Source organism: Podarcis cretensis (genome assembly GCF_951804945.1).
Source record: "Podarcis cretensis genome assembly, chromosome: 14".
NCBI classification, from domain to species: Eukaryota; Metazoa; Chordata; class Lepidosauria; order Squamata; family Lacertidae; genus Podarcis; species Podarcis cretensis.
This window is the reverse complement of record NC_137183.1, coordinates 32,788,033-32,804,879: the sequence shown is the minus strand read 5'-3', so window position 1 is coordinate 32,804,879 and position 16,847 is coordinate 32,788,033. Positions and strand designations below refer to the sequence as shown.

Genomic DNA, 16,847 nt, shown 5'->3' with positions numbered 1-16,847 from the left:
CAATGTCACTGTTAGCCAGAACTAGATGTCTTCTCAATGGCAAACCCAGTCAATACTCTAACCACTAGGCAAGCTTTTCACCCGCACAGAACTCCACCCCAGGTTATTCTGAGTGCACACGATGGAACAAGCTTTTTTTCTTTTCTTGTCTTGTCCATTTTGGCCTTAGAGTGGTGCTGTCTTTGCACTCACAGATGGAAAGATGTGCTTTACAAATAAGATTTCATCATACCCTGTAAGCATCTCACTCCATCTTTTTGGAGGGGACTTGTAGGAGTGACACCAGCTAAAGGACTTGGCCACCTTGTTTCCTGGGCCACCCTGCCGCTTCACTGCACAACAGCACTGCAACTGGCCAGGAGGAAGTTTTCAGCCCAGGTGGCTTCAGTGCTTGACACAAGGGAACCAACAATTAAGTGTCATCTGACCCTAGAAAATTGCTGATACTAATCTGGGTCATCCTTCTGAGTCACCCTCATTGGCTCACTTCCGACTGAAGTGTTGGGTGGCTTCTCTTCCTGCCATCACCCGTAATATTTCTCTTTTGGTGTGACTGACATGGCTAGCAATTTATTTATTTTTGTGCCAACAGTCTGTTATTGCCTTTGTTTGCCTGATAGGTAGGTTCAGGTTTGAGGCAAGCATTCATTTCCATGCCACGCAACGCAACGCACTCACATTTTCTGGTAGGAGTCACACGATATCTTGAGTGGAATGTCCACCACAAGGGTCTCATTGAACTCATGCAGAACATTCTGGAAGATAACTTGGAACCAATAGGCGAAATCACTGGCTTTGAACTTCGGGAAGTTGATCGCTATCCTTTGGAAGGCAATGCTCAAGATGGAACCGGCGTATGAACTGCTTTGCAGTTCCATCTGTGAACAGAAATCGCCACCCGGTATTCATTAAACAACTCTGCACATGCTCTGGTACTCCTGGAACCCCACCCCACCCCCAAAGCGAGGTGGGGCCTCCATGTCATTTCCTTCAAGGCCCTTCTTGCAACCTACTCTTCCCCCAGATCCTTTGCTTTAATCTCCTAGTCCATATTGCCAACTGAAATGAAGCGTAAATTTGTGGAACATTTACTCACATGGATCTGTTGCAACCCTTAGCCTGTCTCTTTCCTCCCCTACCCTTAGCTTGCCACTGAAATTTAGTCTACATGGTGATCTCCTTGATGGAGGCACCTGTCTTCTGTCGCTATGTTATTCTGTAAAGTACCAGGTATGCTTCTACTACTTATTCAAATGCTACATCCTGCCATGACCACAATGCTTGCTGATTTGGGCTGATGGGAGTTGTAGTCCAAAACATCTACAAAGGGCACCAGGGTGAGGAAAGCTGCTCTAGTAAGAAATCAGGCTTACCTTATACCACAAGGCAACATGCTATGTGCAGTCATAAGCTAGTCAAATCTGTGTATAATCTTTGACATCCCCTTGCCCCATATTTGCCCAATCTGTGGAACTCGCACTGTGACAAGCGTCACATAACACATTCTGCATTTGTAAGAAACCAATTTTTTAGTGTGGCAGCACCTACACTTGGAAACTCTCTGCTTATTGACAAATGGCAGGCACCTTTGCAGTACTCTTTTCAGTGTCTGCTAAAAAAATATTTGTTTAGACAAGTCTACCCAGACATGCAGAATGTTGACATATATTTTTAATCTGGTTTGCATCTTATCATTGATTTTAATTGTTTTCCAAAGGTTTCTAATGGCTGTTCTTGATGGCTTTTAACTGATAATTTTATTATATTATTCTTTCCGTAAAACACTTTGATGCAGGATTTAAAAAAACACACAATAAAGCAGTATATGAATTTTATGAAATAAATAAATAGCCCCCCCAAAACTCCCAGAGAGCAGCCACATACCGGGGCAATGGTGTTCAGCTTGCCCAAGAATATGGCAAGGTCTTCCACGGTCTTCAGGTTGCCCATGATCTCCATGATGCCACTCCCATCAGCCAGCGCTCCCGATTCCACCGCCAACTCAGCCAGCTGGTTTGCAGATAGCTCTGCCATTGCCGAAATCTGAAAAGGTGCACATTTTGCTGCTCATGTACAGTTGCAACCAATAGTAAAGGTAAAGGTAAAGGGACCCCTGACCATTAGGTCCAGTCATGACCGTCTCTGGGGTTGCGGTGCTCATCTCGCTTTATTGGCCAAGGGAGCCGGCGTACAGCTTCTGGGTCATGTGGCCAGCATGACTAAGCCGCCTCTGGCGAACCAGAGCAGCGCACGGAAATGCCGTTTACCTTCCCGTCGGAGTGGTACCTATTTATCTACTTGCACTTTGGCGTGCTTTCAAACTGCTAGGTTGGCAGGAGCAGGGACCGAGCAACGGGAGCTCACCCCGTCACAGGGATTCGAACCACCGACTTTCTGATTGGTAAGTCCTAGGCTCTGTGGTTTAACCCACAGAGCCACCCATGTTTAAAAAAGACTTGGTACACAACAGAATGTTGTGTACCTGGGAATCTGTGGCTCTCCAGGCTGGGTCTCTAGCCCAACATCATAAGCATATAAGAAGAGCCTTCTGGATCAGACTAAAGGCCTGCCTAGACCAGCATCCCCTATGGCCAACTAAACATCCCAATGGGAAGCAGGACCTGAGACTCTCCCCACCTGAGATTCCCAGTGACTAGAACCCAGAGACATGCTACCTCTGACAGTGGAGTTTAGAACCTAGGCATCATGTTATGGTCAAGTTGCGCCGCTCTCCAAGGACTTGTCTCTCCAATTTGCCCCCACTTCAAGGGCTTACAATCTGCCTCTTCCCCCAGCACAACCCCTGCTGGCAAAGTTTCCCTTACCCCATTGAAGTTCACATTCACTGCCAAAAACTCTGCGATGCTGGCAAAGGCACTGAACTGGCCATAGTTGCTGAGGATCCATTGGCTGCTGTTGGTGTTGGGAGAGCATGTGACCCCTGCAGCAGAAGAAAGAGTTTTGATCACTGGGCAAGCAAACCTGAATTCTCCTAGAAAAGCAGTAGAATAAGGACCTTCTGAGTGAAGCTGCATGCAGTTTGGGGGAGGCAGGGCCAGCATCCCTCAAAGAATTTTAGTTCTTCAGCTAGAACAGTGGCTCCCAACTTTTTCTGCCATGGATTGCTTCTTTATTTCTCTGCCTGTAGTATCAGTTGTAACATTCTGTGCTAGATGCGGTACAGTTTTTAATTATATTTTTATTGCTTCTTCTTGTTTCTTGTTTCTTATTTACTGTATTTTATTGAATTCCATAGAGCAAGATGAGGTTTTGGTTTAATCCAGCGTTTAACCAAGTGGGTGGTACTGCCCCTTGTGGGGTGGTGGGGTTACCTAGTGGGGTGCTAAGAGGCAAAGGGACAGCAGGGGGCGCTGGAGATGCAAATGGGTATCAGACTTTGAAAAGTTGGGTTCACAAGTTCATCTGTTTTGTTGAATGAATTAAATTAAATAGTTTTCATTCGAATAATTGTGCAATTAACTGTTAGTGTTTTGAATTTCATTGTGTTATTATCTTCTTTAGTGGGTCTCGCAAACCACTATTCTGAATAATGCCTTTTATAGGGTAGGGTAGGGTAGAAGGCACTGGGGATGAGATTATGGAACCAAGGAGGCAGTGGCCCAAAAAAGTTTGGGAACTACTGGTCTAATCCAGTAAGCCGCTCGGTTGGGGTCATGTTCTTAAGTTCCAAAAACAAAGAGCCCGTCTTCTGATACCTTGATCTGCCTGATAAGATTCCAGGTAGCTGAATATCCTCGCATGAATGGCCTTCTTCTGCCCCTCCGTGAAACGATCGAACACCTTGTCCATCACTTGCACCCTGAGGAAGACAAAGATAGTGAAGGGCTTGTATCAAATGGGGTCCCAAAACTCCAGCATAGTTCATGCCCTTTTAGAAAGAGAGGCATTACCAGGTCAGAGGTGAACGATGGAAGGAAAGACAAACAGGATGGGACATAAAGGTGGACCAAGCTATCAAGTACCATCTGGATGTAGGGATTGATGACTCTTCGTTTCTCATTTTTTCCAATTCTTAAATTCCACTGCCACATCATTTGCAATTTCTTTCTATTTTTAAAGAGGCCCTCGTGAAAATCATCAGTATTTTAGTGCAAATTTCTCCAACATACATTTTCTGCATGCTGTTTTGCCCAATAGACACATTTTTTGCAAAACAGTTATCTCAAATAAAAGGAATTTTTGCATCTGGCTTCACTAATACATGCATTCTGAAATGCACACTTTACCCTAGTATAGGCATTCTTTGTACACGTTACCTAGCTAGAGAATGGCACCACAAAATTCAGAGAAGTGTAAATTTCAAAGGATAGCTGTGCTTTGCATTGTTTCAGAAAGTGAAAATTTAAAATATCTTTAAATGAGAACTGAATCCAATTTCTCCACTGTCCCTACCGTGATAAGGCTAAAAAGACAAGGGTGTTTTCCCAGACTTACAAATTTTGGTGAGACTGGCAGTCAATATCAAGGGGAATCAGCAGCAGGTCCTTTGGTTTGAGAGATGGCAGGAGGAACTGGAGCTGAGTGCCAAACCAGAATGAGTATTGATCTGCAGAAAAGGTGCTGAACTTGAGCGTCTTGAAGACCATCTCAAAGATCAAGTTACGGATCCGGAGGTCTGGGAGGACGAACAGCTGTTTCTGCAAGGGAAATGGACAGGTGGCGTTCCAGGCACATGCAAGATTAGCGGGTGATGGTTTGTCCAGCAAAATCCAAATCTAGATGTGAGGAGATTCTAGCTTTTCAATGAGAGTTTGCAGTGGAACTCTTTATTAAACTGTCTGCCTGTAAAACAAGCTCATGGATAAATACAATGGGATGAATTCTAAGCATAGTGCGATCTCCCCCAAACCGGTCCCTCCAATGATGGCCAAGACTGAGGAAATTCATCATCCAAAACTTTTGAAGGGCACAAGCTTGGGGAAGACAGAGGAACACAGGAAGCAGTCTGACACTGAGTCAGAGTTGGAAAGAAGATAAAGTCCCGACCAGAGACGAATGGTTGATAAAGATGGCAGACTACGCTGAAATGGCGAAAATGACCAGGAAGATCAGAAACTAGGAAGAAGGAGAATTTAATAAGGAATGGGGAAAATTTATAAATTTACTGTAAACAACTAAAAACTTAGACAGGATTTTAGCAACACTTGTAATGTACTAAAAACTAAGATAAAAATGGATTGAGTTAAGAAATATGGGAAATTATATGATGCAGTAGATGAAGTTTGACAATGGAAACCATGGAAGGGGGAGGGAGTCTAAGGATTCAATGAATCCTAAATGTTGATGATTATGACTGTTGTTTGAATTTAATTGTACAACGTAAAACTGAATTAATGAGAGAGAGAGAGAGAGAGAGAGAGAGAGAGAGAGAGAGAGAGAGAGAGAGTCAGACCATTAGGCCATCTTGTCTATGCTGAGAGTGCATTCAAACATGGGGAAAATGTTCTAGTTTTCTTGATTACACTTGTCACTGCTTCTGTCCTGCTTTCTAACATTCCTTCCACACTGCAGTGACTGTTGTGTTATGGAACAGTGTGGCTTTTTCGCTGCTGTACCACTATGTTTCCCCCCATGAAAACAGCAGCAAAGAACTGTATGCTGGTATACAACCCCAAATTTTGCCACAATAATCCCACAATCTTCTCCATTCCCAGCCAGGGAAAGGCTGCATGACTCATTGCACATATCTTCTGCCACAAAGCTACAACCTTCCTCAAGTTCAAGAGTGCAGGGAGAATGAATTTTGTGGAAAGTGCAATTGTTCAGTGTTGACTGTGCAAAATGATTGGGGGAGGGAGAGGAGCAAAGATTTGCAAGTTAGAAAATGATACTTTCCTGTCCAGGTGAAAGCACAGCACAATTACCTGGTTTACCGCAGCATTGAACTCAGCTGTGAAGTCCCTCATTTCCTCAGGGGGGCGCTTCTCTAATTCCGCCAAGATCTGGACAGCAAGGCGCTCATTTCTGAATGCGTTTGTAAAAATCATCATGGCGCCCATTTGCTTTGGAGTCAGGGCAGAGAGGGCTTCAAACTGGCAGGGAGAAAATTCATGGAGAAACAGATTCAGCAGACATCCAAGAAATTTAGCTTTGGTTGAGCAAGGACAGGCATATTCTTCAGTCGGCATTTTTATAAAGAAACCTAATCCTAGCTTAGTGCCATGAACGCTATCGTCATGAACTACAAGAAAGTCAAATGAAACCAATCAACCATTTTTTTTTTAAAAAAAACCACCTATTTTTAAGAATGAAGGAAAATGGAGTTTTTAGAACACAACCTATCTATCTGATTTAACCATCAAGTAGCAATTCATTTCTGGGAATATGCAAATTCATCCTGAATATTCACTTACCCCGTTAAAATTCGGATATAAGATGGCTAAATCAGTGTAAGGCACAAAACGCACAAATCTGTAAAAGAGGAGTTGCAGGAAGCTCTGGCTGTTGTTGTAAGCACCAGGGAATGCTGTCCCTAAAAATCAGAAATTTGCAAAACGAAAACACAGAAATATTCATTTATACAGATAGTCTTCACCATACTTAGCAGACCACTCATCTGCCAGAGCAACATCCCAAGCCAGGCATGACACAGCAGGCACTGCCACCCCTAAATTCCATGAAGCAGGTACCTGAGGCATTGATTTGGAATTGCATTATTCTCTTCATCAAATTGTAGATCTGGATGGATGCCTCCTCGGGTAACTCTGGGAAGACCTGATCGAAACCTCCAAATCTGCAAATGAACAGGAGAGAAATGAAACGAAGTAAATACCAGACAGCTGGAGTTTAAAGAGCTAAAGCTATCTGCCATAAATAGCTAACAGAAGGCACTATATCTTCTCAACAACCATGTGAAGTAAGTTAGGCTAAGAGCTGATAACTGACCCATTAGGAAGTGAGCAAAAGTGAGCAATGGGAGGTGAGTTTCAAATATGAAAATGCACATGCTTTTTGTGTGTTTATTAAGTCTGGTGAAATGCTTTTTTGTTTGTGCTTTTCTGACAGTTGTGAAATTGCATGTGTTCAGAGTATTTTTTTATTTTTTATTTTATTCTTATGCAATAATTTGTTAGACTTTGTGATGTATTTTCTGGCACCTTATTTAATGCATTCCTTTTGGGGAAGAATGGGGGGGGTCCTATTCTGGCAACCACCTTAATCTGGGCCTGCTTGCAGGAGTGAGCTCCATAGTTTATGTATGCACTGTGTTAAGAATTGTTTTCTTTAGTCTGTCCTGAATCGTCCAACATCCAGTTTCTACCATTCAACTCTACTCCAATTCTAATGTTACATGAGAAGCAGATTGACCAACGAAATCTGAAGCTGATTGATCCAAAGGGGCCACTTGCAATTGATGGGACAAGTAATGAAAGGTGACACCTACATGGCGCGAAAGGAGGCAAAGCTGACATCGAGAGGAATCAGCTGGAGCAGGTTCACATTGATGCTGGGCAAAAGGAGTTTCAGCTTCTTGGTGAACCAGTTCTGGTAGTCCAAAGCAGTGAATTTACGGAAATTGCGGGCCAAGTTTCTGAAAATGGTGCTGAGCAGTTCCAACCTCACCTCGGCATTTCTGATACCCGGGATGTTCTTCTGCAAAAAGGGGAGGAAAGGTTCTGAAGGAAAAGGATGATTTAAGCTGCTGCAAATCTACACACCAGATGGGAGGGCATCTGCAGAGCAAAAATATTACCAACACCACCCCAAGAAATGTTGCTGATTCGATCAAAACTCTTCTTGTTTCCACTGAAGCTTCCTGGATGTTTGCTTCGCACTGGAGGGGCTGGAAGTTGATGGTTTCTTTGGAACTTACCTGTTCAAGGATGAAATTGAGCCTTGTCAAGAACACATCCATCTTTGCAAGTGGGATTTCAGAGCGGCCAGTCTCTAGGCTCAACAGAACCTGTCTCAGGGTTGTCACATTGACCAGAGCGTCCGAGGTTGTGATGACGTCTACCAGCTGTTCAGTGCTCAGGGTGTTCAAGACGGCAAACTAGAAAACATAGACACTACTCAATCATAGATTTTCACTTAATTACAAAAATAGATAGGGATAACATACAATTTATGTTGCTATACCAATGAGGGACTCCTGCCAACCTAGCAGTTTGAAAGCACGTCAAAGAGCAAGTAGATAAATAGGTACCACTCCAGCGGGAAGGTAAATGGCATTTCCGTGCACTGCTCTGGTTCACCAGAAGTGGCTTAGTCATGCTGGCCACATGACCCAGAAGCTGTACGCCAGCTCCCTTGGCCAATAAAGCGAGATGAGCGCCGCAACCCCAGAGTCAGTCACGACTGGACCTAATGGTCAGGGGTCCCTTTACCTTTACCTTACCAATAAGGGACAGCCCATTTTTGGGTAAACGTAATGATTAGTGGGTGCACTTTAGGTCTTTGAATGCAGAAGGTCCCAGGTTCAATCCTCAGCACCCCCCCCATTAAAAAACAAAACAAAAACTCAGTAGGAAATGATGGGAAAGACATCAATCTGAGACCCTAGAGAGCTGCTGCCAAGCAGAGTAGACAATACTGAGCGAGATGGGCAAACAATCAGCTTTCCATACAGATAACTTGACATATGAAATGGTTCAGTCTTTTCAAGGGAAAATAGGATCAATTGAAAAAGGGTTAGATGAATTAAGAAAAACTAAATGTGGGACTAATTGACGGAGGGGTTTTTTTGTTTTAATTATAGGCTATAAAAACAATGAACGCTGTGAAGGGGGGGAAATAGATCAAATATAAACTTAAGGTTTTTAATCCTGTTTGTAAAATTTATTTTGCTTTAGGGAAATATAATCTGAATCCTAAAATACTGGTCAAAAAGGGAAGGGGTTAATTTATATTTATTTAATTAGTTTTGTAATATCTTTTGGTGGAGGAACAGTTCAGGCTACTGGGACACAATTTGGGGTACAAATTTGTTTTATATTTTGTAAACCTCTCAGATAAGCAGAATATACAATAAGGAGCATATACAAGAAAAGAAGATTTGTCATCTTCATCATTAATACTATGCAGCATAGTATTAATTTTTATGCACCAGCACATTCTCCCCCCTTCCTTGCAAAGAACAGCCATTTTATTGCTTTGTTACAAGTAGGGGGCTGCCCCTTCCATGAAACCTTGCCCCCGGGGTCGCTGTCTGAATGCTCAGGTTTCTGCTCTGCACCCACAACCCACATGCCCCTGAGTCTTGCCTTCTTGGCAACAACTTCATTTTTCAAAATTTGCTGGTCATCAAGAAAGCAAACCTACAGGATCGAAGTCTTCCTTGATGGATTCCACTTCTCCCAAGGTGGCGTCTTTGAAGAACGAGCCCCAGGCAAACTTGATCCACTCAGCAAATGGTTCACTGGGCTTTTCTGAATGGGTAATAAGAGGACACAGGAAATATTTGAGCCTTTCATTATACTAGAAGCCGGTGATATTTGTCAGGGGACATTTTAAGTAGCTGGGGCTCTGGGATTGTTCTACATGTTCCCCATGGCTTCTTTGGTCATGTTACCTTTTAGGTCTTTGAGGTTCTGGATGATCCACAGTACGACAGCTCTCCTGAAGGGTTCTGCCATTTGGGAATGTGCTCCACTAAGCCCAGCAACACTGTCATGACACAAAGAGCAAAGATGATGAAACGACACACAGGCACACATATATACAATTGCTAAGAGCTTGCCATCCTGTGGAATGTTGCAAGAGATTCTGGGGCACACTTATCCGGTTGCACATGGTATATGCCTCAAGAGTATGACCAGCTGTTCCATCTCATTCCATCCCCCTTCTGTGTGATGTCATCCTGTTCTGCCCCCTTATAAGCCATTTCTTCCCATTTCATTTAAAATGCATTTTGTATGCGTTTTATGCATGCCATTTTCATAATATACACACATTTCAATGCTTTTGAAAGCATTCACCAGTAAAATGTACATTTTGTACCTATCATTCACATAAAACACATGCTTTTCCATGCACACTTCTGCACAATTTTTCCCACATTGCAAAATCCAGAGAAGTGCCTCTTTTTCACTGGGAGTCATGTTCCAATCTGCACACACGTCTAGGAGATAGGAACTATCTAATGTGACAAAATTCCTGCTATGCTTCTGATCTGCAGGTTGTATCTGCTCTTTGAATTAGGGGGAAAGTTCCCGCTGGAGTCAAGGGGAACTTCAACCATGGCTTCAAGTTAACTTGCTTCAAATAAACCATCGCTATTAACCAGTTAGTCAGTTTGGATGAAACAAGCTGTACTAAACAAAACTGCAAATAAAAATTTCCAAACACCTCCTCTTAGCCACGTGGGGAAGAGGAGGCCTGAGTCCACAAACCTATCGCTTGCCAAGCTATATTCCACTTTGTGCTCATCACATTAAACCATGGTTTAAACAGCTATCCACACTGGCACATCAGCAATACCTTCCTTTCCTTCCTTTTTAAATTAATTTTTATTTCAATAACTTTTTATTGGGCTTTATAAACAGGGATCATAGGAATAATAAATGATAACCTGTGACGGCTGTGGGCAGGATTCCAGCTCTAGAGTTCTATGATATTCTATAAGATTCTTCTATGAGATTCTATGAGCATTGGAAATGGCTCAGCCCACAGCGAGAAATGGACCAAACAAAATCCCTCCCTCATCCTCTAGCACCCAGTGAACTCATGTCAAGACTTACATGGCGGTAAAGGAGTTGTAGTTTTGGGGGGCGAAGTAAGCAAGGGTTGTTGCATTGACCACAGAGCAGAGGAAGCGCAGTTCCCCCTGAAAAGTGGCGTTCCAGTCTGCTGCTGTGTAGGTTTCCATTTGAGAAGATGCAAGGGTCAGATAATTTGTCAAGAGCAACTGCGCAACTTCAGTGTTTGGGAGGACCGTGATCTTATGCTGCAGAAGGATTAAACAAAGACACCTCCAAGGAATCAGTTTCTAAATGAAAAGCACAGAATCCTCTATACAGTGGTACCTTAGTTCTCAGACTTAAACCATTCCAGAAGTCCGTTCCAAAACCAAAAGCATTCCAAAACCAAGACACGCTTTCCCATAGAAAGTAATGCAAAACGGAATAACCCGTTCCAGACTTTTAAAAACAGTGCCTAAATCAGCAATTTTAACATGAATTTTACTATCTAACGAGACCACTGATCTATAAAATGAAAGAAATGAACAATGTACTGCAGTCACACACACAATCAATCAATCAGTAGCTGAAATGGGTTCCACACAGTCACACAAAAAAAGAGCCACAAAAACGCAAAATAAATAACAAAAAAAGACCTCAGCGCAACACTCAAAACAAAAGTGTCGCACTCAAAACGGAGCATGTTCAGCTTCCAAAAAAAGTTCGCAAACTGGAACACTTACTTCCGAGTTTGCAGTGTTTGGGTTCCAAGTTGTTTGAGTACCAAGGCATTTGAGAACCAAGGTATCACTGTATATATTTTTCCAATGTCCCTAATTGTAGACAGGATGCCTAATTTAAACTTAACTGTATAACTATGTTCCCATGTGTTTTTAAGAGTTGGTTGTTTTGCTAGAGTTAGTGAGTTAACAGTCAGAACCCAAGGCAACAGCATCACTTGGCAATTTTATAGTACTAGGGGCTATCGCTCCTGCTCATTCCCCTTGCCAACCCTGGCTACCTGTTTGCCTGGCCGCCACCCCTGACCCCCCCCTCCCTCTACACCTCACTCACCCGCTTGCAAATCCCTCCACAGCATTGCTGTTTACTGCCTTGGGATTCATTGGAAGGAATGGTGGGACAGAGATTTAACATTAATCACAGTAACTTCAGCTGTGATTCCTGCGTTGCAGGGAGTTGAACTCAATGACCCTTGGACCCCTTCCAAATATTCTACAAGAGTTTCAAGGGAAATACCTGAATTGCAGCCCTGGTGAATTGCTTCAGAATCATCTGGACAAAGTCAACACTGCTTTCTTGGAAGAAGTTGACGAGGCGCAATGCCAAATCCATGCTGGTCAGGGTGTTTGAATGTACAATCATGTCTCCAATCTGGATCGGAGTTAAAAGATCCAATACTGCGTACTGGAAATAAGAATGTCAGAATGTCAGAAGGGACTGTTTGCTCTTTCTGCTCACTTCCTGCTTGCACTGGCTCAGCATCTCGCACAGTGAATACACCCCTTGAACATGCTCCCATGTTGTTGAATGCCAGGACTGGACATTCTCCCTCCTATCTGTTCCCAAAAGTAGAGAGGTTCAAAGCGCTTCTTTCTGTGAATGCTAGCACAGCTCCGGTTCACAAAGGTGCTTTCCCCCACCTCCACCAAAAGGGGGAGAGCATTTTCAGATTTTAGATGTTGCACCCATCAGACAATGCCACTTGGCAGCCATTTTGTGACTAGCGCCCACATCACTTTCTCAAAATTTCAAACATGCCCACTGGTTTGCAAGCACTAACTTACAGCATCAAATGTTTGGCGATAGTGTGAAACCAGCTGAACGTATGGTACTTCCGTATAGAATTGCCCAAAGTAGGTGAGTAGCCAATTTCTGGGTGTGGTTTGGCCAAAGCAGGCAGGACCTGGAAGGAAGAGACGGAAGCAAAAGTCATGACTTATCTGCCCAGTGGGAGAATGTCAGGGCTGGCCCGAGACATTTTGCTGATGGAGAGAGAGCAGTAATTCCCCTCTCCAGGATTTGAAAGGCCCACATAACTGGCATCAAAAATAGGTTCCAGGACTAAATTCTGGCAAGTTATCCTGAACATTTTATGTATTTGACTTTAATTGAATTCTCATTTTTAACTTTAGATTTTATATGCTGCATAAATATATTTACACATGCATTTGCAGTATAGAAATGAATAAATGAAAAGCTAAGGCCTGTGCATTCCAAATACAGTGATACCTCTGGTTACGTAACTAGTTCATTCCAGAGGTTCATTCTTAACCTGAAATTGTTCTTAACCTCAGGTAGTGTAGTGTAGTGTAGTGTAGTGTAGTGTAGTGTAGTGTAGTGTAGTGTAGTGTAGTACAGCATCAAAAAAACAGTGTTTTTATTTGCAGAATATGGATAGATATCCTTTCAAAATGAGAGCAAGAGCAGCAAGTGATACTGAGGACAATCTTAGCTGTCATCCAGAATCACTGTGCAAACATTGGCTATTCTACAGTTCCCCATGTTGTGAACGGGGATTTTCAACTGTGACAAATACGAAAGAACAGAAGAGAAAAAGGCTTCTTTGTATTGATGAGGAGATGAGACTAGAGAGTTTGTTTATCTCAGATTAGATCTAATACAAATTACCTGGCAAAAGGAAGCTCACACCTCTTATTGAGTTTGTAGACATACTTCGTGTACACATGTAAGAGACTCATTTAAAATTATACTTTGGGAATGATTCATCTTATGTAGCTGCATTGTTTTATACTTTCTGGATGTCCTATGATCATGTTATAAGGTAATTGTTATAAATCAAGCACTGCTAGGAGTCGTTTCTTTTTGTTTCCCAATGTAGTTCTTATCAATAACAATTTCTGGTGTGGCACGAGCGAATTTTTATTTGGAAAGGGTGGCCCAGATAAAAAAAGTTTGAGAACCACTGCTTGTTCACTCCTCCTATTTTCCTCCTAACAGATCTGCCCTAAAACCCAGTTCTTTACCAGTGGTCTGAGACTTCTGGGTTAGGAAAGAAACAATGTAGTTGACACAATCCTTCTTCCTTTCCTGTGGAATTTCAGAGAAGCCTCTGTTGATCCCAGTAATCCTGGGATAAGAAGGAAAAGGCACCGTTAGAATATATATACACTATACACTTTTAAACCAGTTTCATTGCCCCAGTTCATTCTGGGAAGAGTGATGAGCATGTTGGGAGTTCTCCATTGGCTAGTCCAGGGACAAGCTAGATCTCCATCGCCCCAATCCTGGTGGGACCAAATGTGACTGGGAACCATAGCTGTCAACTTTTCCCTTTTCTTGCGAGGAATCCTATTCGGAATAAGGGAACTTCCCTTTAAAAAAGGGAAAACATTGACAGCTATGCTGGGAACCCTTCTACAGGGATAGACTTTGCAGCCAAGTTCCCCACCCTAGCTGCTAATTTAGTAACGTGCATTAATTTCAGTGAGTATACTCTGAGTAGGCCTAACGTGGGACACAACTCTAAGTTTTAATCTGGTTTTTTAGGAAATCACATTGACTGCTGCTGTGTTGTTGTTGTTTAAATTTCTATTCTGCCCTTCATCCAAAGATCTCAGGGAAGTTTACAATATAAAAACACATAAATACATATCATAATAACAAACAAATACAATACCCCTCCACACACACATTTTAAAAGGGCATAGATTGTTTAATTAGACAAAGGCCTGGGAAAAGAGGAATGTTTCTGCCTCAAGATATGTAACTGAGGTGCCAGGCAAGCCTCCCTGGAAAGAACATTCCAGAAGCAAGCAGCCACTGCAGAAAAGGCCGGTTCTCGTGTTGCCACCCTCCAGACCTCTGGTGGAAGAGGCACATGAAGAAGGGCTTCAGATGTTGACTCACAGGGTCCAGGTTGGTTCATATGGGGCAAACCAGTCCTTGAGGTACTGCAGTCCTGAGTTGTTTAAGGCTTTATAGATGAAAACTAGCACTTTGAATTGGGCCAAAAAAGCACTTGGCAGCCAGTACAGTCGGACCAGGATTCATGTTATATGCTCAAACTGTCTTGCCCCAGTAACAAGCTCGCTGCTGAATTCTCCAGAGGCAGACCTACATTTAACACATTGCAGTAATCTAACCTAGAGATTACCAGAGCATAGATGACAGAGGTTAGGCTGTCTCTGTCCAGATTTTATGTAAATCCCTCAGAGGTGTTTTCTTATAGCACAGTAAGCAGTACAAAACATGGATAAATAAATATGTTCAGAGGGGACATTCCCCCAAAATAAAGAACAGGTCAACACTCACACAGACTTGTATGCCTCGCAGGATATACTTTTGGGGATTTTCCCAAGAAACTCTGCATTCACACTGGACAGGACGACCACCAGTCTATCCTCAAACCAGACCCGAAAATCAGCATTGGTGAAGGTTGAGAACGCCACGCTCAAGCGCTCCATCGTCAAGGTGAGCATGGCCATTTTCACATCCATTGAGATATTGAGCACGCTGGTAGAACTGGGCTAAAATGGGAATGAAAGATGATTACAAACTTTGGCAGGAAGATTTCGAGAGAAGAGGGTCGGAGATCAGGGAAGGTCTTGTTACTGCTTTAAATTTCGGGGTCCTTCCTTGAATACCAGACAGGCACCTCCCTGTTGTCTTTTCGGCACCTACTGAAGACCTTTCGCATGCAAGGTGGGTACTTTTTAAAATCATGCTCCACCCCTTCCCTTAAGTGAACCTGTGAAGCTGCCTTTTATCAAGCCAGACCACTGGCTCAGTTTTGTCTACACTGAATTCCAGTAGCACTCAGGATTTTTTCCTCATCCTTCCTAGAGATCTCCCTATATAAAGAGAGATGTAAGGTTGTCATCATGCAGCTCAAATTAGAGGATTTGCAGTGCCACGTCACAATTTGCATGAATTCTAGCTGGGGTAGGGAAGCAAAAGTGAAGGCAGGATGCACAACAACACTGGCCATAGCAGAGGAAGGAGAAGAGAGGGAATACCAACAAGAGGCAGTTTAAAACAACAGCAGAAGTTTAAAATAAGTAGGGAGGGACACAGAGGGAAAGCAATAGCAGACGATGGTGGGATAGTTTATGTGCAAGAGAGTTGCACCAGAGGAGGGGGAGAAGGCAGAGACCTGGGGTTAAAGGTGAAAGCTAGGGGTGCGGCCCCTAGTAAGAGCATAAGATGAACCTGCTGGAACTGGTCAATGGCTCATTGATCATTCCCAGGGGACCTTTGGAGGAAGCCATTACAGCCAAACCAATTTGCATGAGGTGTTTCAAATTCCTCCACAGTGGTCTTTCTCAACCTGTGGGTCCCCAGATGTTGTTGAACTACAACCCCCACCACCCCTAGCTAGCAAGGCCAGAGCTCAGGGATGATGGGAGTTATAGTCCAACAACATCTGGGGACCCACAGATTGAGAACCACTGCTCTACAGTGTGGCACTCACCAAAGCATGCACAACTTTTGCACAGGGGTAGCCAACACGGTGCCCCTCAGATGTGCCCAGGAACTCCCAGGATTCCTCACCGTTCCCTGTGATAGCTTGGGCTGGTAGAAGCTGTGACCCAGCAAAATCTGGAGGGCATCACGTTGGCCTATCCTGGTGTAGCTCATGGTGCCTGTTAAGTATATCAAACCAGACCACTACTCCCTTGGCCACCAAGACACCAACCACCAGGTCAATAAGGTTCTATTTGCTAGAAGACCTTGCAAAACAACAACAACACACACCCAAAAAAACAGTTGCTCTAGAAGCTATTAATTAAAATGCCATTCCATCCCATCTGCTTGCCTAAGATGGGGTTTGCTCCATGATGCAAAAGACCTTACCTGAGACAAAGACCGTCTGACTCTGAGTCTCGGTTTCTGAGACTCTGGGTATCTTCGGGTAGCCTAATAAAAATTATTATTATACTTACTGGAGAGGGCGTGAACGGACAGGGACATTCACATAGCTTTGGCACATATTATTAAAATCTAAGAAATGGCTTATTTCCCTGTCCGTCCATCCATCCATCCATCTACCCCCATAGAGCCCATCCTCTGAAGCAGTCATATGGCAAGGGCAGGTTTACACAGCAAGATGCCATTGGTTTCAAACTGGTTCAAAGAGTCATTGCTTATGGCTTCCCTCCCAAAAAATCCATCAAGTCAAGGACATGCTAATTCAAACAACTGTCATGGATGCTTCAGCTGCCATTC

General features: G+C 43.3%; 1 protein-coding gene across 2 annotated transcripts in view; it reads right to left on the bottom strand.

Moving 5' to 3' along the window:
* The window catches only part of LOC307202498 (uncharacterized protein), a 61,512-nt gene that overhangs the window by 23,888 nt on the left and 20,777 nt on the right, over nucleotides 1-16,847 (bottom strand). Inside the window, exons 19-36 of one of the 2 annotated variants that reach the window (XM_079952466.1) lie at nucleotides 16,476-16,538; nucleotides 14,934-15,148; nucleotides 13,646-13,749; nucleotides 12,446-12,564; nucleotides 11,898-12,065; nucleotides 10,701-10,906; nucleotides 9,533-9,627; nucleotides 9,283-9,389; nucleotides 7,835-8,014; nucleotides 7,406-7,614; nucleotides 6,651-6,754; nucleotides 6,375-6,493; nucleotides 5,886-6,053; nucleotides 4,456-4,658; nucleotides 3,717-3,820; nucleotides 2,826-2,941; nucleotides 1,885-2,043; nucleotides 679-878 (exon numbers count right to left, since the gene is read on the bottom strand). In XM_079952466.1, coding sequence (XP_079808592.1) covers nucleotides 679-878; nucleotides 1,885-2,043; nucleotides 2,826-2,941; nucleotides 3,717-3,820; nucleotides 4,456-4,658; nucleotides 5,886-6,053; nucleotides 6,375-6,493; nucleotides 6,651-6,754; nucleotides 7,406-7,614; nucleotides 7,835-8,014; nucleotides 9,283-9,389; nucleotides 9,533-9,627; nucleotides 10,701-10,906; nucleotides 11,898-12,065; nucleotides 12,446-12,564; nucleotides 13,646-13,749; nucleotides 14,934-15,148; nucleotides 16,476-16,538 — 2,639 coding nt within the window. The remainder of the gene's footprint in view (nucleotides 1-678; nucleotides 879-1,884; nucleotides 2,044-2,825; nucleotides 2,942-3,716; nucleotides 3,821-4,455; nucleotides 4,659-5,885; nucleotides 6,054-6,374; nucleotides 6,494-6,650; nucleotides 6,755-7,405; nucleotides 7,615-7,834; nucleotides 8,015-9,282; nucleotides 9,390-9,532; nucleotides 9,628-10,700; nucleotides 10,907-11,897; nucleotides 12,066-12,445; nucleotides 12,565-13,645; nucleotides 13,750-14,933; nucleotides 15,149-16,475; nucleotides 16,539-16,847) is intronic. The other variant, XM_079952467.1, reaches the window with a different exon arrangement.